The sequence below is a fragment of the Sabethes cyaneus genome, chromosome 2 (genome assembly GCF_943734655.1).
Source record: "Sabethes cyaneus chromosome 2, idSabCyanKW18_F2, whole genome shotgun sequence".
Classification (NCBI taxonomy): domain Eukaryota; kingdom Metazoa; phylum Arthropoda; class Insecta; order Diptera; family Culicidae; genus Sabethes; species Sabethes cyaneus.
Genome location: NC_071354.1, coordinates 49,026,969 through 49,049,902, shown reverse-complemented (window position 1 = coordinate 49,049,902; position 22,934 = coordinate 49,026,969). Strand labels below are relative to the sequence as shown.

At 37.7% G+C, this 22,934-nt stretch overlaps 3 protein-coding genes across 3 annotated transcripts; all 3 read right to left on the bottom strand.

Moving 5' to 3' along the window:
• Window positions 1–935: 935 nt before the first annotated feature.
• Window positions 936–2,891, bottom strand: LOC128733951 (probable cytochrome P450 9f2). Its single transcript, XM_053827859.1, has 2 exons — window positions 2,680–2,891; window positions 936–2,624 (listed from the first exon to the last, which is right to left on the bottom strand). Exons 1-2 carry the CDS (start codon window positions 2,889–2,891, stop codon window positions 1,205–1,207), a joined length of 1,632 nt encoding a protein of 543 aa, XP_053683834.1. The 3' UTR covers window positions 936–1,204.
• Window positions 2,892–6,750: 3,859 nt separating this feature from the next.
• On the bottom strand, window positions 6,751–8,488 carry LOC128735390 (probable cytochrome P450 9f2). The gene is made up of 2 exons (XM_053829876.1): window positions 8,277–8,488; window positions 6,751–8,209 (listed from the first exon to the last, which is right to left on the bottom strand). The coding sequence occupies exons 1-2, from the start codon at window positions 8,486–8,488 to the stop codon at window positions 6,751–6,753; spliced, it is 1,671 nt and encodes a 556-aa protein (XP_053685851.1).
• Window positions 8,489–17,408: 8,920 nt separating this feature from the next.
• LOC128733954 (probable cytochrome P450 9f2) lies at window positions 17,409–19,242 on the bottom strand. Its single transcript, XM_053827865.1, has 2 exons — window positions 19,028–19,242; window positions 17,409–18,959 (listed from the first exon to the last, which is right to left on the bottom strand). The coding sequence occupies exons 1-2, from the start codon at window positions 19,240–19,242 to the stop codon at window positions 17,543–17,545; spliced, it is 1,632 nt and encodes a 543-aa protein (XP_053683840.1). The 3' UTR covers window positions 17,409–17,542.
• Between the last annotated feature and the right edge of the window lie 3,692 nt (window positions 19,243–22,934).

Genomic DNA, 22,934 nt, shown 5'->3' with positions numbered 1-22,934 from the left:
CAGTTTATTTAGGAGACTGTATAGTGGTGCACAGATGGTTCAATAATATAAACAGCAATAGACCTAGATGGATTCCCTGAGGCACACCCGATTCAATCTCAAACGGAACTAAACTCGTTCCATCCATGCGGACGTAGTCGGTACGCTCGGTGAGATATGACAGTATCCACCATGTTAGCCATTCGGGAAATGCAATTTTTTGCTAATTTGGCCACCAATATAACATGCGGCACTTTATCGAAAGCTTTTGGAAGGTCGATGTAAACGACACGGTTATAAACGATTTTTGGAACATCTTAGTGGTATACCTAAATTAAAGAAAAAGAAAACTTTTTTCTAATTAAATTCCTTTTAATTATTCCACTAATTTTTTAATGTTGAAACGTAAGCTATTTGGTCGGTTGTTGTTAACGCACGCAAAGATTATTTAATATCTTCATTTTCAACCATCACAAATTATCAGTAGTGCAAGTAGTGTGTTGGTTTGGTAATATTGTGACGTATTCCATAAATAACGGAATTTTTTTGTATTGAATTGCTGGCCGCCGTCCATAAAAATCTAAACAAATATATTTCTTATACATTTGATTGGGCAGTTTATTAAAGAAAAAAAAATAGCTGTGCCAAAAATACTCTCGAAATATTTTAAAAATTTTCTACTGCAATATTCGCTTCGGAAAATTTTCAAAAAAAAATATATAAGTGAGTGTGAGTAGGGTACGAGAGGGTATTTTCAACAGGTTTCTAAATTCAGCCTGTTTGTCTTTTCTTTCGCCAATAAAAATATTTTGCCGACATACAATTTTAAAATGTTATAACTATTTTCTCAAGACTGTAAGTAATCTACTATTTTTTATTCAAAGATCGCCAAAAACACCTGTTCCGCCTGTGTACCGTAAATGTGTACGAAGGCAGCTTTTGTATGATAACCCGGTTTGTCCCTTTGTAATATTATAGTAAAATGATAACAATGGCGATTTGCCACTATTGTTAATATCTTCGCTTCAATGGAACTTTAATTTATTTCTCAGAAATCACCAACTTCTCTGCTGAAATATCTCTTAACCATATACAGAATATCTTTAAATCCGTTGTATATAATAACATTTTAGTAAATATCACTAGAAGTTGTTTCTGAATTCTGCAAATATTTTACTTCCGTATATCCCCTAAAACAGAAGCTCCAATTCATTTTCTTCTCATTCTAGTCAACGTTCAGAACACCACTAGCACTAGGAAGCCGTGGTCTAAATTCAACGAACACACCCTTGTCGGCAATCGTTCCGGATCCTTTCTTAAGCGACAATGGCACCTCCGTGTTAGCAGTTCTTTCGAACGTAAAATTCTTCAACATATAGTACACTATTGCTTTCACTTCCATCAGAGCAAATCTCGATCCGATACAGTTCCGTGGTCCAATTCCGAACGGCAAATAGGCACCAAGATTGACGTTTGACTTGTTCTCATCGCTGAACCGTTCCGGTATGAACTTCTCCGGCGATGGATAGTACTTCGGATCGTGGTGCAAACCATAGATAGGAAGCCAAATTCCAGCACCATTTTTGATAGTAAACCTCAATCCATCAGCATCTACCAATTCGTAGTCCCGAACGCACAGTCGATCTATTGCGGCTATTGGAGGCCACATTCGAAGTGCCTCGGACACTACCATATCCATGTACTTCATCTTTTGCACCGCGTCATAGCTCAAAGATTTTCCGTTCAACGATTGGTGTGTTTCCATGATTTCCCCGTACAGTTTGTCTTGAACAGCTCGATTCACCGTAAGTTCATACATCAGGAAGGTTAGACAGGTTGACACCGTATCGAACCCAGCTAGGAAAAAGATGAAGCATTGAGCTATCATTTCAATTTCAGTCATTTGTTTCGAGATACGTGCTTTTCCCACTTCTGATTCTTCAACCGTTGCAAATCCTTCATTTTGTTCGGATTCCTTCTGATGTTGAAGTAATCCTTTTCTGGCCTGCATCAGCAGATTAATCATGTCCGGACGAACGATACCCTGCGTTTCTCGTTGTTTTACAGCGTCCCTTATAAGTGATGAAAAATAATTCCGCTGCTCTTGATCGATTATGTCCAATCCAAACGGACGGACCACTGTCGGCATAAGCCGACATGCAACAATTCGTAGTGCAACCGATAGGCGATTAAACCGCATCATTTTCTTTCCTTGCGCGTAGAACTCGTTGTCGCGGTTTTTCGAGGAATCAACCCTAAGCCCGAAAGCAGAGGTTGCAATCACATCGTTCGTGAATCTGGAAAACACATCCTTCATCTCATATTCTCGCCCCATCTGAGTGCCAATCTCATTCTGATAAAATTGCACCATACTTTCACAGCATTCTAGAACCAAATCGAACATCTGACGCATCTTGGACCCGGTGAAGGCCGGGCTGATTGTCGCTCGCATGCTTCTCCACTTGTGGTCGGTCAAAGAAAATAGGGTTTTCGGGAACAAAGCGTCCGAGTCTTCGGCATGGTTCTTACCAAATACCGGTCTGTGATCGGTAAAGTGGTCGAAATCTTTCACTCCGATCTGCTTAATCAATTCGGGATCACGCAGCATGTACATCGGAATGTTGGTGTCGAAGAAACCAAGAATTCTGCGAAATGAAAACCGAATTTAAAATGTTCTGTGGTGAATGACTTTCAACTTACTTTGAGCCCGCACATTTGTCGTACAGTGGTTTAATGAACTCGGGCAACGAGACTCGCTTAAACAGCAGGGGACCCGTATTTCCTATGAGCGGCTTGAACGGAAGCGAAGGGATTGGTTTATCGCGAAAATAATGTTGGTTTTTGTTCAGCCAGCGATACAAAAGACCAATCACCACTAGGAGAGAGAAAACGTACGTAAGTTCAACTTCCATCTTGGATGCTGGCGGCCAGACTACTGCAAGTTATTCGGTATAGCTTTGATTACTGTTCCCTATCATATAGAGCAGTATTTGTTCCCTTATCATTTTTGGCGCTTGTTCGCATCAGAAAGATGGATGACTAGCAAAAACGTTGCAAGACGCTGAAGCGAGTTTACTAAATGAGTAGAAAGGTTCAATTTTTTTATTTTTGAATGCTAGGGTTCTTAGATTATTCGAACTACTTGTTGCATTGAGAGGTGCGACTTCATTTTTGACGTAGGACTACGTCTTGCGGCAAGTTTTGAGATAGGGTGTCATTCCAAAAAATCGAAAAATGCGAGCGTCACGAAAAATGAAAGGTTTTGAGCGCTAATAGCTCAGCGGTTTTCCGATCGATTTTCAATATTCTTACACCAATTCTTCGATCGGAAAATCTTCTAAGAATCGACCCAAATGAAGAAAAGTATGGATTCTTGATGTTGAACTATTGAAAAATTGAAAATAATGAACCTATGCTTTACCAGAATTCTCGCTTCGTGATTGGTTGGAAGATTCTTTGTGATGATCTAAACCTATACCAATTTGATATCTGTGCTTGGGAAGTAAGCCAAAACAAGTGACTAAGTTTCCTCATTTCAACAAGATTTCTTAACACCGAGGTTAAACCTAGACCATTTCGATGTCCTTGCTTGGGAAGTACGCCAGAAAGAGTAACAAAGCCCCCTCGTGCCAACAGATTTCTCACGAACGCGATTAAACCTAGTCCAATCTGATGTGTGTGTTAGGGAAGTGTGCCAAAAAAAATGTCACAAGTTCGTCGTCCAAACAGATCGCAAATTCTTTAATGCGAGACGATTAAACCTCGGCGAATTTGATATCTGTGTTGGGAAAATGTGCTACAGCTGTAGTGTTTGGTTATAATACGACTCTGTATGAAGGTGAAATTAGTCATCATCGATTCTGCCAATTTCAAAAGCAGTTTTTTTGTTTGAAACAAAAATTCGGTTTATGAAAGTACATTCGCTGTGTTCAGATTGGCAAGAAGAATGCAGTATATACATTTTTATAAACACAATCCCGCTTTTGGGCCGAAAAGCTGCTTCCGAAATTGGGCTTTCCGACGAAAAGTCAATGACTGATAGTTTCCCGTGAATACGCATGCTTACCGTTTCATTAGAAGTGTATTGACAAGATGTGCTATTGATAAAATAGGATTGAATTGGTAAATCCCTTCAACGTGGGGAACCATGGGTAATAAAAACAATCTTTAATTTCAGTAAGGTAGCAGGAAAGCAGTAGTTTGTGTTCTTGATTTTGTTAAATTGTTTTCAAATGCACAATCTTTTGAGAATTGAACGTATGCAATGTTACTACTTTGATAAATGTTACATACAACGCATGTAGCATGTATACATGAAGAATCGAATGATTACAAGCATGAATACATGCTACTATCACTACAAAGAGACTTACGTAGTCCTGCGTCACCTATATATGCGGTCGTGTCTTGTACACAACCCCCCTGATTTTTCTAGTAGTAGAAATTAAAATTTTTAACAAAATAATCAAAAGCTTTTCAGTTTTTCCATTTTATTTTTTTATATGTAGGCCATTACAAATATTTCAAAAAGTTTTTGACCCTCCGGTATTGGGCCACGAAGGCACTATGGGCCAGAAATTAAAATTTCGGGACAAAAATATTTGCGGTTAAACAGCATATCTCAGCTCAATGTGGTCTTCGGCAACTTTTTGAATAAAAAATTGATGCATATTCTGAAGGGGTCGTTCAATATTTAAGCGTTACTTAAACAACAATTTAAGTAATAACTTTTTGAGTTAACTTTTATTCACCTTTTTGGTTTCAAAATATTAAAGATAAACGAATTTTAAGTAATTTTTCTGAAGGTATGAAACTTCTACCTTTTACCCATTTTCAGCAATAGACCTTTGTTTATAAATGACCCCTCAAATCATATTTCTTCTTGTAACATGTTTATTTCAACAGGCAGCTCAATGTGCTGTTCTAGAAAATATTTTGCACATTAATGAGGAATATTTTTGCTGAAGACTGTTTTGCTTTATATGAATTAGTTAATAAGATATAACTGATTTTAGGTTAAGAACCGTCTGATGAAAAATCCGAATATCTTAGCCATCTGCAAGTATCTGCAATTAGTTTGCATACCAATTTGTAGGGAATTGTTAAAGTTATCTGCCCAAATGTATATTTCAGAGAATACCTGGGAATACCATGGCTGGGAATACCTGGGAATAGTGCGGATTTTTTTTACATACATTTTATAACTTAGTAAATATGCGTCCTAGCGTCAAACACTCTTAACAGCAAATATGTATTTCAACATACTAAATAACTTTGTAGAACATTTGAAAGCAATAAAATAATCGTGTGCAAAGTTATTGAGTGTAATTGATTTTTAAGTGCTCTTTTTTAACACATCATTATATTTCGTAACCGGTAAGAGATAGATAGTTACTTTATTCAGCAAAGTTGCTTATTTTAGTATTTTCTGCAATTTTTGGAGAAAAAAAACTTTTTTTTTTAATTATTTAAGAAAACAAAAGTTTGTATCACCTTAATAGGTGAATTCATGGTCACTCTAATAGTGTAGGAAGAAGCGCTATATTTTATTATTTTACTTCTCCGAAGACACCACATTTGAAAAAATACACATTTTTCATCAAACGGTTTTTAGCCTAAAAACAGTTATATCTCATTAAATAATGCAAAAAAAGCAAAGCAGAATTCAGCAAAAATATTCCTCTTTTACGTGCAAAATGTTGTCTAGAACATCACATTGAGCTGTCTGTTGAAAGAAACATGTTACAAGAAGAAATGTGAATTGAGGTGTCCTTTATAAACAAAGGTCTATTACTGAAAATGGGTAAAAAGTAGAAGTTTCATATCTTCAGAAAAAATACTTGAAATTGATTGATCTTTAATATTTTGAAACCAAAAAGGCGAAAAAAAATTTACTCAAAAAGTTATTACTTAAATTTTTCTTAAAGTAACACGTAAATATTGGACGACCCCTTCAAAAGATGCATCATTTTTTCATTCAAAAAGTTGCCGAGATTCACATTGAGCTGAGACACGCCGTTTAACCGCAAATATATTTGTCCCGAAATTTTAATTTCTGGCCCATAGTGGAAGGGAGGGGCGAAAAATAGTCAAAGAAAATTTTTTAATCGAGCAAAACAAAAATGGATTTTAGGCATTTTTACTTAAAGTTTAAACGTGAAAACCAAATTTATTCTTGCTTTTAATATATGCGTTATTATTTTCCATGCAAAAATCTACGAAAAAAAGACAAAAACGAAAGAAATATTTTTTGGCCGATTTTCGGAAATTCCATTGTTGAATTTCCATTTTTATTCCGTGCTAGAGGCGTGAACTCCACTCGTACACTCATTCTTCGAGTTTTTCAGGTTATACAGCCCACAGACAATTGATTTTATAAAAAAAATTAACGTATATCCTAATAATTATTTTTTTGCCCCCGATTTTTCAAGCCAATTTCCAAGGGAGAGGGGGGGGGGGTTGTCGACGAAAACTTTTAAAATAATTTGCAATGGCCTTATTTAGTTCAAAAACAAAATTTTATTTTCTATACTATCATATTCTGCTCATCAGCTTTTTTCGATCAACTATATTAAGTTGTAGAATTAATTGCAAAGGAAATGACTAAGAAAAAGCACTGTTGCACCGGGCGAAAAATTTAACTGTTCGAATTGCATTCATTTTTCGCTGAATAATCTCTCAGCAACTATCAAGTATATTTTTATTGCATTATTCAAAATTAGATTTCGCTTATCAGATCAGATATTTCTGATTTGTGTTGGTACTGTATTTTTATGTCTCCCATTTCTTTATCTTCTCACCCGAATCGACATTCAGAACACCACTTGCATTGAGAACCCGCGTCCGCGGTCTATATTCAACGAATACACCCTTCTCGGCAACCGTTCCCGCAAATCCTTTTTTAAGTGTCAGTGGCACCTCAGTATTGCGAGTTCTTTCGAAAGTAAAACTTTTCAACATATGATACACTATTGCTTTCACTTCCATCAAAGCAAATCTGGACCCGATACAGTTCCGTGGTCCAATTCCGAACGGTAGATAAGCGCCAAGATTGATGTTTGACTTGTTCTCGTCACTGAACCGTTCCGGTACGAACTTTTCCGGCGATGGATAGTACTTTGGATCGTGATGTAAACCATGTATTGGAAACCAAATTCCGGCACCCTTATCGATGGTAAACCGCAAACCTTCACCGTCATCCAGTGCGTAATCCCGAACGCACAGCCGATCGATTGCCGCTAGTGGAGGCCACATTCGAAGGCCCTCAGACACTACCATATCCATGTACTTCATCTTCTGTAGTGCATCGTAACTCAAGGATTTTCCGTTCAACGATTGATGTGTCTCCATGATTTCCTCATACAGTTTATCTTGAACATCTCGGTTCAGAGTAAGCTCGTACATCAGGAAGGTTAGACAGGTTGACACGGTGTCAAATCCAGCTAAGAGGAAAATCAAACATTGAGCTATCATTTCCGTTTCAGTCATTTGTTTCGAGACACGTGCTTTTCCCACTTCTGATTCTTCAACCGTTGCAAATCCTTCATTTTGTTCGGATTCCTTCTGATGTTGAAGCAATCCTTTTCTGGCCTGCATGAGGATGTTGATCATATCCGGTCGAACGATTCCTTGCGTTTCTCGTGTCTTCACTGCTTCCCTAATAAGCGAAGAAAAATATTCCCTCTGCTCTTGATCGATTATGTCCCATCCAAGCGAACCAACCACCGATGGGATAAGCCTATAGCCAATAACCCGTAGCACCACCGACAGGCGGGTAAATTGCGTCATTTTCTTTCCCTGAGCGTAGAACTCGTTGTCGGGGTGTTGCGAGGAATCCACTTTGATTCCGAATGCAGTGGTAGCAATTACATCGTTCGTGAACCTGGAAAACACATCCTTCATCTCATATTCCCGTCCGGTTTGTGTGCCAATTTCCTTCTGGTAGAATTTAACCATACTTCCGCAGCACTCCAGCACCAAATCAAACATCAGACGCATTTTGGACCCGGTAAAGGCCGGGCTCAGCGTCGCCCGCATGTTCCTCCACTTCTGGTCATTTAACGCAAATAGCGTTTTCGGAAACAACATTTCCGAACCATCCGGGTGATTCTCACCGAACAGCGGCCGATGATCCATGAAGTGATCGAAATCTTTCACGGCGATTTTCTTAATCAATTCCGGATCACGAAGCACGTACATCGGAATGTTGGTGTCGAACAAACCAACAACTCTGCGGAAGAAAGTAGGTTGAATATTTCAAATATTCGATTATGTTAAAAGTGTACTTTTTAACTCACTTTGAACCCGCATATTTATCGTAGAGGGGCTTGATAAATTCGGGTAATGACAGGTGCTTAAATAGTAGGGGTCCTGTACTACCTATGACGGGTTTAATCGGAATCGTAGGGATCGGTTTGTCGCGGAAATAATCTTGGGTTTTGCTTAACCAACGGTACACGAAACCAATTACCACTAAGATGGAAAGCACGTAAGTGAGTTCCACTTCCATCTTGCTGACTTGCCGTAAGCATACTGCAGGTCATTCCGTATCGATTCTAAATTTATTCAATTTTAATTTTTGGTTTTTGATTACTCTTTCGTGTAAGACATTATTCAGTCGTTACGCTGTTCGGTACTCGTTTGCCATAATCTGCCCAAACGACTGCAACAGATAACGTGAGTAGAAAGGTTCAAATTTTTATTGAATCAATTCCTCGAAGTATGCATAAAACTGAAATGGAAGGTCTTTTGGAGATGTTAAGGGGACATGAACAACTAAAAATTTTGAAAAAATCATTATTTTTTTATTTCAGATTTTGATTCTGCGCTTATTTTGATACTGAATTTGTAATTATCCGACCATGGGAAGTGGCCGAAAAACGATCATACACATAAGCATTCCAGTGCGGCGTGGAACAACTTCGGCGGAATAAAACGCCGCTCCTGGAAAACCACGATTTTCAAACTTTATGTACCTTTTTCTCAGAAACTACACAACGTATTGGAATCCAAATTGCCTGTTGCTTTGGCCAATTTCTATATTGGGCCTACCCTTCGTTCACCAATTTCTGATAAAAAAAATCTATCACTATTTCTTGCCAATAGACACTGCTTTGCTCGCACATTTATTTTGTAATTAAAAATCGGTCCATAACGGTCCAAAATAACAAAAACAGAGGATTCCGAATCTCTAACAGCCTGCCCAAAAAACCTCATCTCATGTTCCATTTATCGATTTAATCGGCTATTGTAATAATAAAAATCATTTGTACTGTTCAAAATGAGTGTCACTACACCTGTTACTACTGGAAAGTAGAAATCAAGATTTTTATCAACAAACGGTTACCAATCCAAAAATTGTTGCTATCAAAATGCGCTCGAACACGGTGATAAGTGGTGCGAAAAAACGGACCATCCTCTGATGGATTTAGTTGATTTCCGATAGGATTTCTTTTGTTCGAAATATTTGTTTAACACGAATATATCTTATGTTTCAGGAAGCCATATTAGTTGGTTCCATTTACCAGTTAACTATTCAACTATTCAGTTAACTTGAAGGGGCATACTTGGTATACCTGTAACTTGAAAAGTGACATTTTCATTGCACCGGGATCATCATCTAGGTAATTAACGTGGACGACCCTTTCTTGAAACAACACGATTGTTCCGTGCTGTTTTGGCCGGTTTTAGCATTTTGTCAGTATGGAACAAAGGCCACAAAATATTGCAGTTATCGTGTTCTTTGGGTGTTAATGTTATTACTTTTCTGCGGAAGGTCATGTAAAATGAAGGCCGTGGAAGGCCAATAAAAATGAATTTTTCTATGAAAATGATTAATAGTTAAATTGTTTGGTTGTTACAAAAAGTATTGCTCTTCATAAATATTTTAGATCCGTATTGGCAGTCGTTGCAATTGTCCTGTACTCTAACAGCTGGCTGCGAAGTTTGTCGTATAAAAACAGAAGGTCAAGTTTCGATAGCGGAATGTAGCACCTAGGCTTTGCTTTGCTATTGGCAGTCGTAAAATATTGAACAGGCAGAAATTGGCATTTCTAGAATTTGTTTTTAGTGAACTGAATCAGTTCAGTTTTCTAAACATTTATTCCATTAAAATTTCTAGTCAACTTCCATATAATGCTCTTTTTCGTCGTTTAAAAAGCTTTGTTTTCATTCTTTTGATGTTCGTGATTTGATTCAAATATTTTAAGCTATTTACATGCCTACTACAGTAATTTTTTTTTCTTATTTTTTACAGACTCTTTGAAAGATGATACACCAAACGCTGATCGTCATACAGGTAAGCAAAATATTTGTTATTTATCTTAATATCTGAATATTCCGCTAAATATGCTAATTTTTTTGAATAATAGTTTAAAAAATTTATGATTATACAAGTTTTCCAAATTGCTTTATTCGAAAAAGCAGTTTTAATATAACGCACTGCTGTATCGGTAGGGGTTTTCTTTTCTGGTGTTCTGATCAGAGATACCGAAATAGAATCACGATGAATCAACTTGATCTCTTAGTCCCAATTTGAGCTCAATAGCACTTTTACAATGGCATTTATGACTAATTTTGGTCATAAAAACCAACACAAGAGCGCCATAAAACCTTCAGTGTTACATGGGAGATTATCCGGTGCTTAGATTAGAGAAGATTAGTTGAGGTGCAGTCCTAGGCAGAACCCCCATGGCGCTGGATTATTGAACCTCTCTATATGTCATAGTAGGGTTTTTTCTAATTCCCGTCGTAATAAGTAAAGCCATTCTAATTTTCATTATTTGTTGGATGGATTTATTGAATACTCCAAAAGTTCTTGTGCTGATTTGACTAAAACATACTTACCTTCCGATCCGTGAACTTTGAAATCACTCAAAAGCGACTATTAAAGCATATTATTGAAATTACGCAACTGACTTTATTGCTAAAATTCGTCGTACCGTTCTAAAATCCGTCCTTCAAAATTTTTCATCGTCCGAATTAAAAATCACAACAATGTTTACGAAGCTAACACGCACGCATGCATTTGTGTAGGACGGCATGACAAATGTTATTCTACAAAATTTCTGCAGGTCAGGCAAGTTTTCCTGGCTGTAGAATAACGACAATGCCTTGCGTGAGTTATTTTCATTTATGAATGATGGAAATTAAAACGATTAGTCGACATTGTCTTCTTCGTCGCACGACAAAACGAAAATTGGCTGGTAGGACTTCTTTAATGATAAAAAGCATTTAAATAGATCTCAGCTCACTTGGATTGATCGCGTATGATAGACAACAAAGTAAATTATTAGGGAATAACTAGTTTTGCATTGTATGTCATAAAAATGCTGATATTTTTAATAATTTGTGTTGGATAGGATAGGGAACAGGCAATTACGACGAAGTAGCAACATACCCTATGTTCATTCATAAATTTAAATTCAATTTATATCCAATCCGGATGACACGCACCATGACTTGTAACTGCAGCAATGTAACTAAAATGACCACAGTCGATGATTTATTAAAGAAAATCAACACGTTCCGAACAATTTTCAAACATTTGGCAACATTTACTAAAAAAGGGATGACGCGGTCCCCCAAGGGACATCGGAAAAACTCCGGAACCATGCACCACGATGGCCACGATTTGTAGATATTAAGAAAATAGAAATGATTTTCGAGAAATTTCCCAAATTTGGTGAAAAAATATTGAAAGATAAAAGAGTTACGGACATTTTAGTAAATTTTCGGGTGCTAAAAATGATGTAGACCTTAGAGGGGTTAAGAGGGGGGGCTCCCATACAAATGAAATCTCATATCATTTCTCGAGAACTAATCAAGCAAATGGAACCAAATTCAATTACAAATATTTTATAAAGTTTTTGTCCTCTCAGTGTTGGGCAATTAAAGGGAAAGAGAATTTTTTTATCGAGCAAAAAAATGCATTTTTACCTAAAGTTTAAACGTGAAAACCAGATCTATTCTTGCTTTTCATATATATGTTATGGTTTACGATGCAAAAACCTACGAAAAGAAAGAAAAAATTGCGATTTTTGCAAATTCTACTGTTTGAATTTCCAATACTGTTTGGTCTTAGACGCGTTAACACACCGTATACTCATTTTTCGAGTTCTTTGGGCTGTAAAGCCCACAGACAATTGATTTTATTAAAAAAAATCGACTTGCATCTAGTGATGTCCGAAATTTTCAATTATTCGATTACCGATTAATCGGTTAGCGTTGCATGCACTAATCGATTAGTTCAGTATTCGTGCTAGTAGTATTCGACTATAAATATTGGTATATTTCGTTTAATAATTCGATTAATCGGACGATTATGAACTATTAATAGGGATTATTCGCATTTTTTAACGCCTTTGAACTATTCGATTAATGAATTACTCATGCCGGCAGTATTCGATTACAAATTATTCGATTATTCCATGCTCTAATCGATTACTCGATTAATCGAGCGATTACTGGACATCACTGCTTGCATCCCACAAATTATTTTCTGCTCTCCGATTTTTCAAGAAAAATTCAAAAACTTTAAAAATAATTTGCAATGGCCTAATAAGACCACCGAGAATTATCTATAGTAGCACTAGATGATTTAGGGTGAGACGGTCGTAGACCGTGAGTGTTGCTCCTCAGAAACTTACAAAACTCGAAATTGCGACAAAGATCATCCGAGATTCATGATTTATGTACAACACATGTTGATTTGTGGAAATACGAAGTTTGTCGGGCCAGTTAGTATTGTATAAAATCATTTTATAGTAATCGCTAGCTGTATTTCGCATTTGGGAATTTTTCTTCGTCCCTTTATATTAAAGCCATTTAACTGTCTTTATTCTAGACGTCATAACTTCTTCCTTTTATTGCCATTATTATTATCATTCAATATCATTTTTCTTTTTTTATGTATGGAGAGACTTTTCCCTGGCTCTTCTCCACACTATTTGATCTTTAAAATAAAATACATGCATAGTGTCCAATGTTTTCTATACTCTATAAACTTCGCATCCTTTCGAAATTTGTTTCTTGTTGAATAATCCTTCTTCATTTATAACCCATATTTCTTGAAAAGGATAAGTGTCACTATGCACTAACTTTGTTAAATCTTTTCGATTGCACTTTTTAGCAGTTAAAAGTTCTCTGCTGATCCGTGAAAATGGGGTGTTTTCCTGCACTCTCCCTCTCGTATCTTTGACAAAATTCTTTTGCCGTGTTATTCGGTCATCTTTTTTTTCTGCGAGGATATTATTATTGTTTCTCCTCATTTACTGTTTTGTCTTCAGTCATTTTATTCTTATTCTTTGGATCGTTATTAAAAAAGTCCTTTCGTCCTAATCTTATTGTATGTATGTATGTATGTATGCATGGGGGGGCATCCACCATCAGTTCAAGGTCCTGCCAGTGTATGTGGGTAGACTCATAGTAGATCCAAATTGGATTGTCCAATGAATTTCACACTAAAGCTGTTGCAGAAGGACCAAAAGGGATTGGACGGACCCACAAGCAGAGACGCTTGTGCGCATTCCGGGTCTATAATAATTTCCTTCCAGCATTAGGATCCTTCCATGTAACAATCAATTTCGCTGCACCAGCTTTAACCCACGTGATGGTTTGTTTGTTCGAAGAGTGCAACATAAATATTGTTTCAGACCTTCAGGAGTTTCCGCCTAGTGATTCTGGTTGACTCCTCACTCCATCCTCGAGTCTTCCACTCATATGATGCCTCTGTATTCTGACCTACCCATTAATTTATCATATAATGCATTTAACGAATTTATCACAAGATATATAATGGAATGAAATTAATATGGGTAAAAATAGAACGAGCTCACCAGCACACATAGGAGTATTTGAGCCGAAAAGTTGGTCAAAAGTATTGTTAATCATTTTTATTAAAGTAAACAAGCGGTAATGAGTGAACAATAGTATCATTAGTTCTTTGAAGTAATTTTTTATGGAATTATGTTTGTATCTACCTAGTAGTGTAGCACAATTTTTCTGATATTGCGTTTACTGTAGTTGAAGAATGGAAACTGTTTTAGAAATTGTGTGAATAAAGGGAGAGATATATATGAGAGAGAGAGGTAAGATAGAGAGAGACGTGAGAGGCAGGGGGATTAGAAAGACAGGTGTGTATTATTAGGTGAGAAAGAGAGATGTGTGGAGAAAGAGATAGAGATAGAGAGAGAGAGAGAGAGAGAGAGAGAGAGAGAGAGAGAGAGAGAGAGAGAGAGAGAGAGAGAGAGGGGTGAGATCTTAAACACTTGCCTTTGTTTTCCTGCGCATGCTTCTCTCTCGGTCCATTATTGAATCCCTTCGATGGGTGACCCTCCGGAAATTATCACAGGAAAACCTAATCCAGATCCAGCATACTCTTATTCTTCTTACAAAACAGGCCTTTTGACTGATACCACGCTTACATCCTTACCTACATGAGCGAAAATATATGGCCCATTTTTACTCGAAGTTTGAGAGCTCTATGTAAGATATAAACAAGACAAATGGTTTCAAAATTAACATTACATTGTGTGATAGGTATCTGGGAAGACAGCGAGGTTTAATTGGAAGGGGATTGAACGAGTTTCAACTTTCCTCATTTTGGCCAGCTTTTTGGTCCAAATACTCCTCTGTGCAGCAGTCCTTTGAATCCTATATAGTTGCAACATTTGAGTTCCCCTCAGTGCTACATCTAATATCCATGTACATTATAAAAATTTTACAATCAATTTTTCCATTATGTAGCAGGTGTTTGAAGAGCTAGAACGAAACAAATAATTAGAATATATGTGGATCTTACCTATTAACAGGGCCGAGTGGATCAGCCGTCTGCCCAAAACCACAATTTTGATATCAGGCAGCCGGGATCCACGCAGCATCGCACCTCCTAGCTTAGCTACTCAATCTTAAGGATTGAACATTACCGGGTATGACCACTTGGAAGCGCTAGGTAGGAACTTGGGATGGCAAGAGCTATGTTGGACGCATCTCCATTGCCTTCCCCCTTTCATACCCAGTCCTTTCGTCCTAAGCTTATTCTCTACAAATTACGCGAGCAATAATATTTAGTAGAGAGAATGGAAAACCGCGCTCTGCGTAGTTGCAGTAAAACCGTTCTTCTTTAATTTTCTAGTTTTAAGACCGTATGGGGTGCCAGCTCCCATCGCATTTGGTGACAGCGGTGGGATCGCTCATGTTGTGCGAGTCGTGCAGAATTGTTTGTATGTTTACTAAGCATGTTTGTTTAATTTCAATGTTGTTGATCTTCAGTAGTAGTAGTAGTAGTAGTAGTAGTAGTAGTAGTAGTAGTAGTAGTAGTAGTAGTAGTAGTAGTAGTAGTAGTAGTAGTAGTAGTAGTAGTAGTAGTAGTAGTAGTAGTAGTAGTAGTAGTAGTAGTAGTAGTAGTAGTAGTAGTAGTAGTAGTAGTAGTAGTAGTAGTAGTAGTAGTAGTAGTAGTAGTAGTAGTAGTAGTAGTAGTAGTAGTAGTAGTAGTAGTAGTAGTAGTAGTAGTAGTAGTAGTAGTAGTAGTAGTAGTAGTAGTAGTAGTAGTAGTAGTAGTAGTAGTAGTAGTAGTAGTAGTAGTAGTAGTAGTAGTAGTAGTAGTAGTAGTAGTAGTAGTAGTAGTAGTAGTAGTAGTAGTAGTAGTAGTAGTAGTAGTAGTAGTAGTAGTAGTAGTAGTAGTAGTAGTAGTAGTAGTAGTAGTAGTAGTAGTAGTAGTAGTAGTAGTAGTAGTAGTAGTAGTAGTAGTAGTAGTAGTAGTAGTAGTAGTAGTAGTAGTAGTAGTAGTAGTAGTAGTAGTAGTAGTAGTAGTAGTAGTAGTAGTAGTAGTAGTAGTAGTAGTAGTAGTAGTAGTAGTAGTAGTAGTAGTAGTAGTAGTAGTAGTAGTAGTAGTAGTAGTAGTAGTAGTAGTAGTAGTAGTAGTAGTAGTAGTAGTAGTAGTAGTAGTAGTAGTAGTAGTAGTAGTAGTAGTAGTAGTAGTAGTAGTAGTAGTAGTAGTAGTAGTAGTAGTAGTAGTAGTAGTAGTAGTAGTAGTAGTAGTAGTAGTAGTAGTAGTAGTAGTAGTAGTAGTAGTAGTAGTAGTAGTAGTAGTAGTAGTAGTAGTAGTAGTAGTAGCAAATTTTAAATTTTTTATGAATTGACCGGGATTTAACCTTCCGGATTCAGGATAAATTTCTAAATTAGATTAGCTAGAGAGTGAATCGTTACAATATTTACCAACTTCAAAAATTTATATGTCATGAACTACCGAAACTATCAAAAAAATGACACTAAATTAACGCAAAAATGGCAGAAAATAAAACAAAAGAGTTAAAATTAATCGTAGAAAAGTAACTCAATTATAATTAATCATACCAAATACGAAAATAATTCACAAATATAGAAACACAACTCCAAAGTGGCACATAAATAACACTGAATAATGCAAAACCTTCTGTAAAAATAATCGAAGATTTGTTTGTGTTGATTTTTTTTTTGTCAATTTGAAATAGATCTTGAGCATCTTAATCTAACTTTGTTTTTTTTTTTTGGAAAAGATGTAAATGTATGATCCGAAAAATGATAAAATCGATGAACTGGAAATTGTCGACATAAAAACCAAAAATGGATATCCAGTCAAATGTGAGACCTTTTACACCACCGCCGCACCCTTCTATTAGGTAGTCTACTATCTAGTTTTATTGCGGCTCTTTCATTCTTCACAAAACTTTGTTTTGCAACAGTTGTAACTCAGTTTGGCTTCATTTCGTTAACCTGTGCTCAACTTCAGTTTAGCTTTTTCTAAAATTTGATAGTGTTTAAACTGTTAGCCTTATTAGAGGCCAATTTTTTGTTGAAGTGATAAAACAAGGAGGATACTGAGGCATAAACTAGGGATATCAGCTGTAATTAAGCTCAGATTAACAATCTGAGGAATATCGAAAATTCGAACTTAAATAGACAAAAAATTATACGCAAGGATCCATTATAGGGAGAGGGTCCACTACCGGTAGATATACCGTAAATTGAGATTAAATTTTGACATAGAAAGCAGATTCTAACGTCAGATAAGCTCTAGTCATAATTAGGTAACTCAAAGAAAGTCGAGAAAATACTAGTTCTACCGTGAAATATAATTTGAACTAATAGTTTAAGACACGAAAATACGATATTGGAACGGTTTAGAAAACAGTAGCGATAAGCATTTGAGGATTTAAACATATTTATTCATCAAAATTGCAATAAAATTAAATCTAAATTAAAGCTACATGGTGTCAATATAATTTGCAAAATGTGTCCAACCTTCTACCAGGGTATATGAACGCCGTTGATAATATTGTATATTTTAAAATTATTCCAATTAGCAAAAATCTCTATATCTGTAAAATCTGTATATTTATAATTCTAAATCTAATGCCTTTTTTGCAATATACGAAAAACAACTAGCTCAGCAGTGTTGATTATTAGTTATCAGATAACACGTACATTTTGTATTAAAATTCAAATAATTGTAGAAAACTAGCTCGTATGATTGTTAACTAAACATATTGTAACTGGGTTTTTGCGAATCGGCCCACATTCGTCCTTATTGCCTAGGTTTCAGTTCCACCCATACACCCTTCTCGGCTTGCACGGCCATCAGGTGCTTCGCCAACCGAAGCGGTATTTGCGTCTTCTCCGTGGGCTCCAGACTAAACTTCCTTAGCAGATGATACACGCCCGATTTGATTTCCATCAGTGCCAACCTCGAACCGATGCAGTTTCTTGGTCCGATTCCGAACGGAAGATAGATTTCCGGCTTGATTTGCGACCGGTTCTCTACGCTGAATCGTTCCGGGTCGAACTTCATCGGATTCGGGTAGTACTGCGGATTGTGATGAATCGGTGCCGTTGGAAACCAAACGGTTGTTCCTTTCTCGATGATGAATTTCTTTCCTGGTCCGCAGTCAAGTTCGTAATTTTTAACGCAGTAGCGATCAGACATCACATTAGGTGGCCACAAGCGGAGACCCTCCGACACGACCATATCCATGTACTGCATTTTCTGCAGGATTTCGTACGTGAGCGGTTTACCGTCAAGATTTTGGTCCGTTTCAAGCACTTCTTCGTACAGACGCTGCTGTATGTCCGGATTGATGGTCAACTCGTACACTAGGAATGACATGACAGTCGATACGGTGTCTAAGCCCGCTACGAAAAACAAGAAGCACTGGGCAACCAACTCATGCTTTGTCCACACCCGAGAGTTTTCCGTTTTTCCGATACTTGATTCTTCTACGGTGGCGAAACCGGCATCTTTGACGTCCTCTTCGTTTTTGGCGTGTTTCAGTGAGCCCCTTCGAGCCATCATCAACATTTGGATCATATCGTGCTGAACAATGTTTTTCTCCTCTCGTTGCTTCATTGTGTCCATTATAATTTGCATGAAATAATCCGTAATTCTGTTATCGAAAAAGTCCAAGTTAAATTTTTTTCTTAGTTTGTATGGCACAAAGAACATCAAAAAAATCTTAAATATTTTCATTGGTGAACTGAAATTAAACATATCCTTGCCGTTGAGATAAAACTCGTTGTTCGGATTACGAAACGAATCCACCGGAATGCCGAATGCCACCGATGCGATCACATCGTTCGCAAACCGCGTACAGACGTTTTTCATATCGTACTCCAGCCGGTGACCTTTTTCCGCTTCCGAGAGGAAAAAATCGGTCATCGATTTTCCGCAGTTGGCAACCAGATCGAACATTCGTCGCATTTTACTTCCGGTGAAGGCTGGACTCAAAGTCGATCGCATATCCTTCCACTTTTGACCCCGCAGACCGAACAGCGACTGGGCGATCAGATTTTTATCCTCCGGACTGCTCCGATCGTCCTCCCGGGTACTGGTCAGCTCCGGACTGTGATCGGCGAAATATTCGAAATCTTTGATTGCAATTTGTTTGATCAAATCCGGATCCCGAATTAGATAGGTTGGTTTCATCAGACTATAGAAACCGATCACTCTGTGGTAAAATGAAATGCAAATTTCCAATTATAAAAAAAAACATTTCTGGATGCCATTTTATTATACCTCGAATCCGGAAAGGTGTTGTAGATGGCTTTCATCCAGGACATGGAATCGCTCCGGCGGAACAGTATCGGACCGCTGCTTCCCAACAACAGCGTCGGCTTTACGAACGGCACCGGTTTCGACAGAAAGTAGCGATACTTTCTCGCAATAATCTGGTACAGCAGCAGCGCAATGGCGCCGGCGGCCAGCACCGTAAACAGGCTCACTGGCAGCATGATGTCACTCCGACCAAGGCACAGAACCGACTAACATGAACATCTGGTGCTTAAGTAAGCAGCTCAGATTGCTACTAGAAATGTTTGCTCTGCTTTTTTTTCGCTGTCGGTATTGGTAACGTTCGTACCAAACCAACCCAACCCAAGTGGAGCTGTCTGCCTTTCCACAGAAGGAAGACATGAATGGATTCCTAATTCTCCGTTGGAAACAGGTTTGGTTGCTTGCTGTGTGTATGTTACCGAGCGGATTAGGATATCTGGTTAAGGTTCAAATAGGTGTGATTGACTTGTCGGTTCTCAAAAGCACTTTTTAATTCTGTTCTTGAAAATGTATTCATTGTATTCTGACAGACAGGAACAATGTGATGAATACATTTTCATCAACACAAGTTTGATTTTGAATCTGAAAACTGCTTCTGACATCCAAAACGTCAAACGACTAGTTGAGCCTTAACAGCAGCGTAGACTAAGAGTTACATTATTGTCATTAAAAAATAAAAATTTGTTTCGGAAATTAAAAATTAATTGACTCTACTCTAATTGATGTTGCATAAACCATGTACCAGACGCATTAATCAAGTTTAGATTAAAAAACATTCGAACTATTCTTTCATTTCTTTACTTGATATTGGCGTCGTTTAGTATTTTCAAAACGTTAATAGCGTAGAAATTCAATCACTGCGAGCTAACCTTCAAGTAAACCTCATGAATAAAACAGTTCGATTTGCGTTTCCAGAGTAGATACCTTATGGAAGAAGTAAAGTAAACTCTATTATTCATACGGCCTAATATAAGATGTATGAAGGATTTAGAAATTTAGATAACATCACACACGGTTCGCGTGTTTTTCCAAGAAACACCGAAAAATAGAGAAAGCTACATTTCGAGTGGATAGCTAATGGCACAGTGTAAACACTTAGAAGGGTCGATTATAGATAATCCATTATCTGCGTTCTCTTTGGATTTGATATCGACGACAGACAGACATCATGATTTTGCATATTTACCCAGTGAATCAACTGGCACAGAATTATAGAATAAAAATAGAATAGAATAGAAGAGACATTTTTCAAAATTATCGTACTGATTGTACGGAAGGGGCGTGCAAATTCAATTAAACTACAATTCAAATTCTTCTAATCTCTATGACAAAAATTGTAAAAAAGCTAAAGACACTTTTTTCTTGACTGAAAACTTATGAATTGGCGAACGAGACAAAATATATTTTAAATATTTTCCAATTCCAATTCCAAAGTTTTTTCATTACGCGATTCTGAGACCCTTCGGCTGACATCTGTACACTATTTTTGCAAAATGCCCATAAATAAGCAAATATGAATATGGTTACAGCTTAGAAGCTAGGCTTGAAACATGTTTATGTATATAAGCTAGAATATGCTAGTTTTGCCGTTCATCGTTCCATTTCATCCTGTTTGTAAATTTTGTTCCAGAACTGAGCAAATCAATACGATTGCATCCGGGAGATATTTACTTTATCATCCGAAAGTTTGATTCTTTTGCCGTCCAGTATCTTGATTTAGTCTTTCGACTAGGAAACAGTGCTTGGCTTGACGGGCAAAAAAATCAAATCCTGTTCCAACCCAGCTGTCCTGTTGTCTCACGATAGTCAATTGCTTGGACACTCGCGCATAGGCATTAAAAGCGACTACTAACTAAGTGAACGGCGAATACCAGTTGCTACACTCTTCCCTAAATCGTTAAGCTGAGAGTATGTAATATTCATAACTATTTCGCCATTTATTGCGATGGTGCCACATCTCGAAACCGAACTGTACAAGATCTGCATTGGTTGAATAGAAATAGCCAAGATAAATATAATGCGAAATCAAGTTAAATTCCGAACGGTACATACCAGTCCGATCCTGTGACACCCGCAGTGGTACCCGCGGTCTCTAGCGGCAGTGAGCGTTGGACTCTTATTAGTTGGGAGTACTCTTACTGCGTCCATTATTTTGAACTATTTATATACTATTCTTTTGAATTATTTATAACTTGGTCCCCCTTTATCAAGCTGTAGTTACGATTTTGAATTTGTTAAGGGATATTTACGATAATTTTCCTACATTGAAATACAAGTTGGTGCAAGCTGAATAATATTTAATGGTTTATTTGCAATTTCTAAATCCAATGGGATGCCGCCCGTGTGCTGCTGCTCCGTAATTGACCAGAACCGATGAAAATGGCAAAATTATGGTTGGGAAAAGCATACTTGGGACAGCACACTTTCCTCATTGTGCAACCTTAGCAGGTCCCTGCATGCTGTTCAATACCGACGCCTGTCACGTCCGAATGCGGGTCCTGGTGGGATGGGAAGTGATAAATGAGTTCCTTATTCATGTCGGCACACAATATGCTGTCTTAAAATGTCATAATGACTGTCATATCAACGTGAGCGTAATGCGTCGACAACGAGAACTATCCGAGAACAACGATAACGAATTCGAAGGCCGCCCGTCCAAAACAGCACGACATCTCACAAAGAATCGAATGCATAGTGATAAAAGCAAACACTCTGCTTCCCCGATCATACCACGCAACTACCACGAACTACATCAATACTCTTTAATACAGCATCATACAGCATACAGCATCACAAATGAAAAACCAAATATTTATCTCAGGCTTCTAATAGATTTAAATACTGGTGTCAGGTCAGTAGGTATTTCGTGAAATTGTTTTTTTTTTCAATTCTTCTTCGTTCCAATAAGAATGAAACACAGATAGTGTGAAACAACGCTTCAAGCGAAGCGGTTTACACACTTCCACTCCATCGACCGAGAAGTTTTAATCTAACGTGTTTTTACTTTCAGGACGACGACACTATGCAGGCCCTTACGACTTGCAATGTACTGCGTGTGACGTTGTTCGTCCGAAAGCGTGTTAGTCCACGTTTCTCAGCGCGGTTCTTCGGAGAAAGGCTCCGTTCCTATGAAATTGACCAAACTCGTGATTTTAGTCATGACCTTGAAATCACGAGTTTGGTCAATTTCATAGGAACGGAGCCTTTCTCCGAAGAACCGCGCTGAGAAACGTGGACTAACACGTTTTCGGACGAATAACGTCACACGCAGTACCTTGCAAGTCGTAAGGGCCTGCATAGTGTCGTCGTCCTGAAAGTAAAAACACGTTAGATTAAAACTACTCGGTCGGTGGTTTCTACAGTAGGTGGAGGAAGAGGCACAATTTGTGTCTAAAAATAACCCAACCCATGTCGCTATGGTTAATAAGGGGGGTTGTGCAGACTTCTTTTGTCCAGCGCCTCTATGGTTCAAAGGTACACGGGTACCAGCGAGCCACACGCCCTGGCAGGTGTTGTGGGTTCAAATCCGGTTATAATCTCTGATTATAGCTTGGTTCGACCCATGCACCTTCGAACATTGGACAAAAGATAGTCGCAACGACAACTTGTTAAGCATAGCTACCTATTACCCCCCCCCCTTCCTTTCCACCCTTCCCCTTCATTCCCGGAAAAAATCCTTCATTACTTTCCCTTACCGTCCCTTCATCAATTGTAGAATCATCGTTTCAAAAAAAAAATACAGATTTCATGACTCAAAGCAAAGATACGTTTGTCGTTTATAACACATCAATATAAGTCCGGTAAGCGTGTAGGGCGCTATATCTTTGCATATTAGCGTTGATAGGAGGAAATGCTTATCAACTTAGGAACT